At 48.6% G+C, this 10,690-nt stretch overlaps 3 protein-coding genes across 3 annotated transcripts; 2 read left to right on the forward strand and 1 right to left on the reverse strand.

The window, feature by feature from the left end:
- Positions 1-109: 109 nt before the first annotated feature.
- On the reverse strand, positions 110-3,682 carry BO83DRAFT_397214 (sugar porter family MFS transporter; the record flags this gene model as incomplete). The annotated part of the gene is made up of 8 exons (XM_025533175.1): positions 110-191; positions 243-636; positions 787-1,228; positions 1,669-1,968; positions 2,022-2,628; positions 2,686-3,129; positions 3,181-3,244; positions 3,298-3,682. The coding sequence occupies 8 exons, from the start codon at positions 3,680-3,682 to the stop codon at positions 110-112; spliced, it is 2,718 nt and encodes a 905-aa protein (XP_025390142.1).
- Positions 3,683-7,481: 3,799 nt separating this feature from the next.
- BO83DRAFT_425225 (uncharacterized protein) lies at positions 7,482-8,543 on the forward strand (the record flags this gene model as incomplete). The annotated part of the gene is made up of 2 exons (XM_025535197.1): positions 7,482-7,847; positions 7,914-8,543. The coding sequence occupies 2 exons, from the start codon at positions 7,482-7,484 to the stop codon at positions 8,541-8,543; spliced, it is 996 nt and encodes a 331-aa protein (XP_025390143.1).
- A 978-nt stretch (positions 8,544-9,521) lies between these two features.
- BO83DRAFT_425226 (uncharacterized protein) lies at positions 9,522-10,404 on the forward strand (the record flags this gene model as incomplete). Its single annotated transcript, XM_025535198.1, has 3 exons — positions 9,522-10,057; positions 10,127-10,204; positions 10,260-10,404. The coding sequence occupies 3 exons, from the start codon at positions 9,522-9,524 to the stop codon at positions 10,402-10,404; spliced, it is 759 nt and encodes a 252-aa protein (XP_025390144.1).
- Between the last annotated feature and the right edge of the window lie 286 nt (positions 10,405-10,690).

Here is a 10,690-nt window from a genome sequence, read left to right on the forward strand (position 1 = left end):
CCTCCCACCACCTGGATAAGGTACGAGCATAACTACTTATCAAAACTTAAAAGTGGGAATGGGTGTAGCACCATCAAAAGCGCGAAGCATTTCTTTAAGCGGAAAAGACTCAACATTGGTTCGAAAGACGATAAGGGAGACCAACGCCATGAGCTGGGGTTGCTTGTAGTTCTCGCTGCTCTCCCATGAAGCTAAAGTACTATGAGGGCTCTCCGTGTTGGATCCGACATTTCCGATCGTACCGATCGTGGGTTTCTAAACAGTCCCAGTAGTCCTGTTTGTCGTATTGCACACCAGGAGGAGGGTTCTCGTCCGTCCTCAGCACGCAGTCAAGACACAGTCCATCAAAGTAGCCAGCTACGCGGGTTGCTGTGGACTCAACGATATTGTTCCAATTCATACTGCACATAACGCAATTCATTGGGCTGTTCGTGGCAGGATCAATGTACTTGTGCATTCGATCCGCGTCGAAGTGGGCCAGGCGATTCAGCAGCTCGTCAATTCCATGGTTCGTGAAGCAGTTATCGAAAGGCCAGGCTTGTATTCTCTGAAGCTCTCGAAGGAATTCGAAAACGGTACGCTCACAGCAGGGTGACAATGGTCTTTGGAGGATATGCGTAATGCGGCCGGAGAGCTCTTGGTGGACAATCTCGCCGAGACGATCACGGGCACCATTCAATTAGCCTGTTAAATCCGTATATATCATAAGTCAAAAATGACGATGTCTCGGGTCTTACATTTTGGAGTTTCATAGGATAAGCAGGGCAATTATAAGTCGGGACTTACTCATGATAGGTGTTGCAAGCGGCACCCTACGCTCAATAGGGATGTGCGCTGTAATATGCCCACTGCTCTGGTATACCACAGTCCACGTTGCTTGGGCAAAGATCTCGGCTTGGTTATAAACAGCACTCGGAAGCAAGATCTCATGACAGTAGCTCAGCTCTTTGCCTGGCTCGACCTTGCCTTTTTGGTGAGCGCACCACGTCTCGAACCATTGCGTAAACCCCTTGAGCTCGACTTCACAGGATCGGCACTCACTCGGCAGACTCCAAATATCCGCTAAGGAGACAGCGTCTACACTCATCTGTTCCAGAGTGTTGTGAAGCTTGCGCAGTATGATCTCAAAAGTGATAATGTTGGAAGGCATCACACAGAGTTTGTTGTTTAGCCAGTCTCGAAAAATTCGAGAGTTGAGGAGTGTTGCACGGTCAACATCGAATGTTGCCTGCTTGTGCCGTCTATGCTTCGAGTATATGTTACTCTGTGTGACGGTCATTTCGAAGTCGGACGGACAGATGATTGAAATCTTTTCATGGCTTATCCTGTCTTCTAGTGACGCTGGAGGCATTGTATAAGGGGGAAGCCACTCAATTTAACACACATAAAACTTTGATTGTACAGCTGAAAAAGAAAGCTGGACTATTTATTTTGGGTGTTGATTGAGAATCTAAGTACTAGAGATTGACACGAAGCATCGAGCATGGATATCAAAGCCGAGTGACGTGTGAATGATATGAAAGGGTATATAACGTAAATGCTGCAAGCTCGCCTTCCTCTGCTAGCCGTCCTTGGCACGAATTTCAACGAGATATGTTGGCTCTGCCGTTCAGACCTTCACTGCCTTCCCATCTACTCATAGTCATGCAACTGCTTTTGAGGCGGCACATCTCCTCGCAAGATATATTTCCTTACATACCACGGCAGCATCCCTGCATAGTGATTGACGTGCTTTCTCGTGGGAATCGAGAAGACTTGGTCCAGTTCCTCGAGAGACAACGCTTTGGTCTCAGGCAGACAGAAGTAGCAGAAGATCCATCCGAACACGTTCCATGCTGCGTACCAGCCAAATGCGCCTTGTGGACTGAAGGCGTCCCGCAATGGAAGCCACGTCAATGAGACAATGAAGTTGAAACCCCAGGTCGTCGCAGTCGCAAAGGACATGCCTACATCACGGATATAAAGTGGCTGTGTCTTGTTTAGCAAGAACCCTTCTCACAGTTTGATACACGTTAACTTACAAATGCCTCAGCAGAGTACGTGAAAGGTACTGGTCCCTCGCCTGGTGAGTACACCACCATGAACAGATAGATGCCCGTCGCCACGCAAGCCGTCCTTGATGTTTGGTCCGGAATATAGAATGAAAAGCCGGTGAAAAGCAGAAATAGGCTCATCAATGGGAATGTGGTGAGGAGCAGGTTCCGCCTGCCAAACGTGTCAATCGTATATACTGCCGGCAGAGCGAATATCCAGTTCGTTATACCACATCCCAATGACGTCACCAGCGCCATACGCCTATCAAACCCTGCATCGGCGAACATTGAACTCGAATAGTACATTATCGCGTTGACACCGCAGAATTGTTGCATAAACATGACAAAAAAGGAGGATTGTGCTGCTCGTCGATTGCGTGGGATGGTGAACATCTCGCGCCAGAGGTGTTTGCCTTCCCGGAGCTGTTCCTCCACCTGTAGTGCCGTGTGGATATAGTAGAGGTCGCGGGCCGCCTGAAACGAGGAAGGGCGGAGCTTACAAAGTGCTTTGTAAGCGTCCAGATAGCGATTTTTCATCATATACCATCTGGGTGACTCGGGGCAGAAGTACACCTGCATGCACACGAAGAAGGGACTCGACGGGATTAGCACAACTAGGGCCTGTGAGTTAGGTAGGTCTGACTAAACTTACGGGATGGCAGTTGAACCCAGCATCAATCTCCAGTTGAAACCGGGAATTGTGGGGTGTGTCACATCCATGAAGGCAACTGAAGCAATGTACCCTAGCATAATCCCAAATGCGGTCCACATTTGCCACATCATAACCAACGCACCACGAATGATTGCTGGAGAGCATTCCGCACCATATACCGGGGTTGTTGTTGACTTGGCACCTACTGCAAAACCAAGGAGGAATCGGGCCAGTAGCAGGTTCCACCAAGTGTGTGCCGCAGCCATCCAAAAGGACGAGGCAAAGGATATGAAGCATGAGATGAAGATGCATCCACGACGACCAAACCACCGGTTCAGAGGGGCTGTCGTCCAGCATCCTATAAGCGCCGAGCATAAGTATGGAGCCCCGTTGAGGAGCCCTTGCTGCCATCTATTGGTGAGGTTGAATTCGGCGAAGTAGAACCTGACCGTACTCAGTTATTAGAAAGGGCAAGTCTCACAATGTGTCACTTACTCTTGTGCTCCATTAACTGCCGTCTGGTCCATGCCCTGGACAATTGCGGAACCAGCACAAAGAACTAGTATCTTGTTAAGATCCAATCTGTGCCAGTCTGTATTGGAGAAGACGTACTAGTCATGAAGTACATCATAAATGGCTGGCTCCATCGATGTGTCTTCTCACGTCGAAGCAGTTCTTTATCGCCTTCGGATAATTCATCAAGGGACTCAAAGCCCTTAGGATCTTGGGCTACGAGGGAGCCTCTTTTCAGCTCATCCATGATATGCTCCAAACCCTTGTCCCTTGCAAATGACTCGACATCTCGAAATAGTTCATCACGCGTCAGGCCAGAAAGTGGATTCTTCAACCTTGTGGATGTGGTGACATTCTTGCTCTCGGTCAAATCGTGTGTCCAATCTTGAGCAACCTCTGGATCTTGCTTGTCATTAGAGGTAGGTGATTTAAGGTGATGAACAGTCGAGGTAGGATTCTCCAGGCCGCCTTTTTTGTCATCCATAATGGTATTAGGTAATGCAGCCCCAGTGACCACTTGATAGGGAGGTCTTTTGTTTATATTGGAAGTAGAGCAGGGCGCACCGTGTCTTAACGAAAGTTCCCTGGGTCAGGATGGCCTATTTGTACCCCGGTGCACTAAAGACCTAAATACGTAGGTCTATTGGGCTCAATCCAGCCGAAATGACTCGTTCCATTCGCGTCAAAGCATAATTTCAGGCTTCCTAATGTTACAGCCAATCTGATATTTAGGTCTAAGTACTCGGTTTCACGGATCCGACCCAAGAACCTTGGACTTCAATGAACGCAACTGCGAATTTTCTTGGACTACATATGCCGAGATCTTGGATGCGTGGCACTATCCATACAGACAACCTCCGAAGTGGTCACTCCATCCATACCTATTCCGACTTGAGTTTATGAAAGACTAATACCAAGACTGAGGGGCACTGAAAGCGGCTCCTAAGGCTTGGGAAACCATGGCCTGTGTCTGTTGTATCAGGCCGTCATCCAGGCGTGACTTTGGTGGAGGGTACGTGTAGCAGCTTGTAACCCCCGCTCGGTCTTGGCCGACAACCTCGTGTATCCGGGGATATCTGCGTGGCAACTTTCAAGCAAAACAGCCTCCCCAGATCTCACCCGCTGTGCGGCGGAGAAATTGGCAACCTCCGCTGGCTTGAATGACTCTCGGCAGCTTGGCGCCCAGATAGAACTGTCTGAGCACCTCGGACAAAGACCGAACCGGCGGTCGGACGAGTCCAGGATTCGCTGCAAACGATTGTATGAGCCGATCTCCAGGCCGGTGAGGTGTCGACTTGGGTCATCTGAGAAGCGCACAGAGTCTCCATGTTGTCAGATGGATCCATATTGATCATACTGTCTTGGGGCTGTAGACTGGTTCATTCCAAAGCGCTAGCTGGCCATCCTTCGTTGGCATACTTTCTCATGGTGGTTCATCAAAGCGCTAGTGGCTCCTGAGTTGGGCGCGATGTGTCAGACTATCTGCCACCTCTACTGCATCTCACGAAGTTCAAGACGTGCAAGCAGTCTAAATTTGAGATATTTGAATTTCAAATATAGTATACTATTTCGAGCGATATCCCTAACGCCCATCATTCGTTTCGAGTTTGAGGTGGGCTAGGTGAAACTACTGAGCACCATATTTGGAATACCTCAGACTGAAGAATAGGAAACATGAGGCTAAGCCTGGGTGTATTTTGCTTTCAGCCCCTCAACCACATATTATTGAGTCCACCCACCGTTTTGACCTTGGAAAGTGCGGACATTGGAATCTTCAACCATATAAACTTGCGCGCCCAATTTCTGGCCTCGATGGCAACGAGCGAATCAATCACAATACCCGCGATTTGGTCCTAGGAGTGCTCAACATCCCCAGGGCAGTGCACAACTACCTTGCTAAATTCTCTCATGATCGCCAACGCCACACCAATAGCTGCGCAGAGGAGTTGGGACAGCTCTGGCTCGTGGACTCTAGACGCTTGATGCACCCTTCGTAGTTCGTCTACCGGTTGATCAGCTATCTATGCTGGATATACTAACGTAAGTAGTGTCTCTTAAAATACCTTGCAGGTTCCATGATGGAGGAGGATCAAGACTCTGAAGGATCTGATCCATTTTCTATTAGATCAGCAGCAAAGTCTGCCTCTGTATCTAATAATCTTTTGCCCATGCCAGGCCATTGTGTGCCTTGCCCGGTAAAGACAATTGACACCTCTGGGACCGCCCCAGACCATGATGAGCGAATGGATCCCTGTTCAGTCAGTTCCACATCTGGGCGGGCAATGACAAATACGCGGTAGATGAGATGTCGTCGCCGTACAGCAAGGGCATGGGATAGATCGCACAAAAGGTAATCCTTCCCCATACCGTTTGCGTAAGTCGTCAACCGCTGAATACGAGCATCCAACGACGCTTTAGTATTTGCTGAGATGAGTATATTTTGGGGCTATCTGATGGTGCAACATATTTGTCCCGGATCGGGATGTCACGGCTTTTCATGTAGTAATCGGCGGACTTAAGAATAACGTGGGCGTTGGACCCTCCGATACCGAAAGAATTGATGCTAACCCGCTCAGGGCGGTCGCTAGGCCATGGAATGGCATTCAGTGCTACTTGGAGATTCCCCTCAACCCAAGGATTATTCGGATGAGGGGATTTAATATAGATATTGGGAGGGATGGTTCTATGTTTCAGCACGAGGGAAATAGGACGGACTGTGCACGCTCTTCGTCCCTCAAATCCGTCCCTGGGCCTTTGGGTTTATTACTGGTAAATAATGACCCAGACACCTTTACGCAACAATCGATCAAGAAAAGGAATGCAGATATTCTAGAGCAGATAGGAGCAGACAAATCCTCGCTAGCATTGGTCTAGTCGATAATGCTCTTACCACTGCTAAAGGTAGCTGTTTGTAGGCAGCAAGGGATGCTTTGGTTGTATCAGACAATAGCCAAGCATTGACTCTATTATCTTAGTATCCTAAGGGATACAAAATCGAGGGTATAGAGTGCAGTTATAGACACCTCCATGTTCCAACATACTAGTGGTAGGCTGACAGTGTTATACAATGGTATGTCCGTGAACCTTGCCGAGCATGTACTGACCGCTGCATTTATTCATATGTTAGTTATGTTTTGGCAGCGTCTATATCAGCTGTTGGGACACATATCTTCGCGTCACCTGGCTGACTAAAATCGATATAGTTATCGTTTTCAGCCTAGTGGATAGTGTGCCGGTATTAGCTGTAGACATAGCGGTGTTCTACTCTTTCATTTCCTTTCTCTCCTGGAACATGTCGTAGAGGGTAGTTGACCACTGAGAAAATAGCGAGCTATGCAAGGTTCTGGACATGGGTGTACCGGAGCAAGGGATATTTCTGCGCTGTGGTGTGGCATATTACGCCACAGGTGCAGTTAACTTTTGTCAATGCACTAACCTGTGCTCAGCAGATTGGAAAACAACATAATTTCCCGTCGATCTGACCTGATCAGGGGTCGGAGGGATATGTCTCAACTACATATGAGTCTGTACATTATATACGGCCCGGCTTAATATGTTTCTGGTCTATCATTATGCAAGGGGCTAGATCGTTCTGCCTCTTTTGTCGACTCTTCTTAGTGGCGCCCGGTGATGTCCACGCCCATGCGTCTACTCTAGATATTCTCCATACCCAGGGTTCTGTATAATCACCCTTTTCAGTGACTTTCTGTCCAGTGCTCCTCACGAAAATTGTACAATATGAGCTTCCATTATGCCGACAAGGGCGCAGCACGGTTTCTCCAGGTACACGGTTCGTTTGTGCTTGGGGAAGCATTTGATCCAATACAGCTTGAAAACTGTTTCCAGGAACTCGTCCATGAATGGCCAATACTTCAGGCTAGACTAAATCTTTTGGTTTGAGCTTCTGTTTCAACCGTAGGAAGACTTGCTGATCGAGCCACTTAGCGTACAGGCACATTTCAGGTCTCGAGAACCCACTCATTTTTTCAGCATCGTGTTATCGACGGTACACTTGCGGACATCCTCCCCCTCTATCCATTTATCCACCATAACGTGCAAGAGGATGATTACAATCGGTTGAAAGATCTCACATCATTACCGTGCTCTACATTCTCTATTCTGTGTCCACCAGTCTGTACCCTGACCGCAGTCTGTCTTAAAGATGCCTGTGTCTTGAAGTTCACATTTCAACATGCATTTTGTGATGCGCTAGGTAAACCACACTGATGCGACAATCCATGACCGTCATCATCATATTTCGCTAAACAGGTATCTATCAAGGCATGTACGAAATTGCGCGGGCTTACTCCATGCTTCTCTCCGGGAAATGTATTGATGTCCCTGATTTCCACCGGCCAGTCACTTTCCGGTTTCACGCTTCCTCCAAGACGCCATCCAGTCCTCACCATCGCCACGACTATTCCCCTAGCACTTTGAGCAATGCAAGTAACCACCTATTCTCCGGGGGGTTGTCACATTTTACCCTGGGATTACTGTCTCATCGACTGGCGCCTGCTTCATGGGGCAATACGGGGTCTTCTCGCATGCTGCACATCCCAGGGTCAGTAATTGATGGAATTGCCCACGATGCTACGAAACAAGGTATTCGTATTACTCGGATTGACATTATGATGGCTTTACTCCTTCAGGTAAACAATGCATACTTCCCGTTCAAGGGCCTTTCACACAAGTCCAACTAATGGGGATCCATCCAGGCAACTTTACGAGCATTCCCTCATGATTCAACAATTGCTTCCTACCCGCTGAGTTTCATGGTAAACTTCAATCACTTACTGGAAAGTCCTGCCAAATTCCACAACAGCTTCTGGCCTGTTCCCATTCCGCGATTACCAGACTTCGACGCGAATCAAGTGAGCCACGAGACTACGATCAACCTCGCAGTCCACATTCGCCGCGTCACACGGGCTGCGCGGTCACCAGAATGCCTCGAGGCTTTCAGTCTTCAACATCAGCAAATGGGGCCCTTGCACCTCTGGCATACGCGGGTAGTCAGACCCTCTCATCCCAGATCTCTGGTCTCCTCCAGCGCTCAAATCAATCTCTACGATCTCGAGTTTAAGCCAGGTGTGCGACCGCTTTTTTACGACGTTCGCATGGAAACCATGGATTTGGCGCAATGTATAGGAATTCACCTGCATGGGATTGTCACCATCAACGGGGATCGTAATGCAACAGGCCACTGCTTGACTGGGTCTTTGCATCCGGCTTTATGGAGGGAGTTGGAATGGATTCGTGATACCTTCCTGTATAGATCGGGCAACGCCTTCAAATCCAAGATTTGGTCCTTGTGGCTCATTTGTCTTAGCACGAAACTTCTATTTTAATTACCTGCCTGCAGCTAGTCCTATATACCTTATCCGCACCTTTGCTGCCGGCAGTCTCGTGGCTCATATGTCCGATATGCATTCAACTTGATAATCGCTGGCACAGGATGGCCGAGGATCTGCTATCTGGCGAGCAACACGGCGACAACTTCCACTGTGCTTGTTCTAGAAGATGCGACAGGTGCCGAATTCAGCTTGCTGGGCCTTCGTGGTCCCTCAGCTTCATAGAAAAAAAGCTAAAAAAAAAACAGCAACCCCCAACCCCGGGTCGTATTGCTTGTCTCAGCAGTCGACTCCTGAACACTCCTAAACCGAGGTTGACCCACATTTTCCTTAACAGGGAGCGGTTGATAGTGTGATGCTCTGAGTGATATCATTTCCCCTCATATCTCCTTCTCGCCAGTTCCGTTTAAACCTGGGTTGACGTCTACATCAAACCATCTAGGTCGGACTGTGAAAGTTCGATAGAGTGCACTAGAATAGTAGACAACAAAACCAAGGCACAGTGTTGTAGAAGCCCACCAACTGGTTACGTAATACCACAACTTATACTGGACTTCTAGGTCGCCCTAAAGGTCCTATAAGATAAACAAGCAGGCAAAGAAATACTCCCAGGAGACGAGTAAGACTCGGCTGTTTTCAAATCAGAATTCCGTTTGGCCAGTGCTGCCATCCTTCCACTTACATTGGACAAGTACGGCTCAAGGGCCAGCCACGGTCTGTAGCAACAAACGCAAGCACCAGGTCATGGTCACGGATGTGTTTGGTGCAGCCGGAAGCGAGTTTCTGGTCGGCACATACTATGTATGTGGTCCGCACCGAAGTTGTCCGCAGTGACAAACTTATGCCGTCATGCACTCTATCAAAGCCCTCTACTTCATCTTATAGAATGGAATGATCTGTTTCACCTAGTCTTCCAATATTAACCACTGCAACCAATGTTCTAGTGTCGAATAATATCTCCCCACCAAACGCACCATGCTATCTCATTGGTTCGCGGAGTCAGAAATCCGCCCAGGTGTAACAATTCAGCTCAACCAAACTTGGACGGTGCTTGAAGCATGTACGGAGCATATCTCGCAATATTCTAAGGACCAAGGCAGCCCAGGCCATCCTCCCGCCTCCGACGCCACAATCCGACTCATTTGTGAGCAGACAGATGGAAATATCAAATCACATATAAGGATCTATAAACAGATCCCAGCCGCTGGTACTGAGGCCGAGCCAGCAGCTGTTCGCGCCAAGCAAGCCAAACCCTGTGAGCCGGATGAATTGATAGCTCTCCGTGCCCTTACCAACAAGCGCTCCAGCTTCACGCCGCGCCTGCTGGACTCCAAAAACACAACCCAGGGAGACTCGGGCTTTGTCCCTGGTGGCTTCCTAGTCTATGTAGCCTGGGAGGTAGTTGCTGGCGAACAACTGGGTACAGAGGGAGGGGACGAAGACTGTGGTTTCTGGAGGATGGAAAAAGATAGAAGGGAGATCGTCCGGGAGCACTTCAAAAACAACTTTCTGTTCGTCTTTCTTCCTTCCTTCTCTTACGTCCATCATGTGCGTCTGGCTTGGACTGATATAAGCTACAGACAGCTTTCTAAATGGGGCTATATGCCTCTTGGTGGCAGGCTGTCCAACCTCGTCTGGGACGGGGAATCGTCTACCCTGTAAGTCCTTGACGTTGGAATGCAATCTGAAGAATACGCTTATGTGTATACGAAGTTTCATCGTTGGCTTCTATATGGCGACGACTAATATGAAGAAGAAAAAGTGGTCTCCTGCGGTGTGGTTCGCTTGGGGCCTGGCCAAGTGCCCCCGTCCCCCGGGGCCGGACTGGGATGGGTCAACGAGTGATTGGGAGTGGTAGCCTGTTCTTTGATTTTCCTCTTTTCCTGTCTATTAACTCGCTTTCTTTTATTGGGTTGTCTTTATTTCAATGCTCCTTCTCTCTCCAGACTGCGTTGGTATTTTTTTCTTCTCTTTTATTCTTGACACTACCGATACTGTGGGCAGTATTCTCCAGGTACCGCGTGATAATGAAGTCGTTGCAGTAATATGATCCGTCGTAAATACGGCGCTTAAATGCTCCTAAGATTACTGATGATGCATGCGACAGCCAATAACTGCCTTCGAGCGAGGTCAGATCCCCGCTC

This window comes from Aspergillus eucalypticola (assembly GCF_003184535.1).
Source record: "Aspergillus eucalypticola CBS 122712 chromosome Unknown BO83scaffold_7, whole genome shotgun sequence".
Lineage (NCBI taxonomy): Eukaryota > Fungi > Ascomycota > Eurotiomycetes > Eurotiales > Aspergillaceae > Aspergillus > Aspergillus eucalypticola.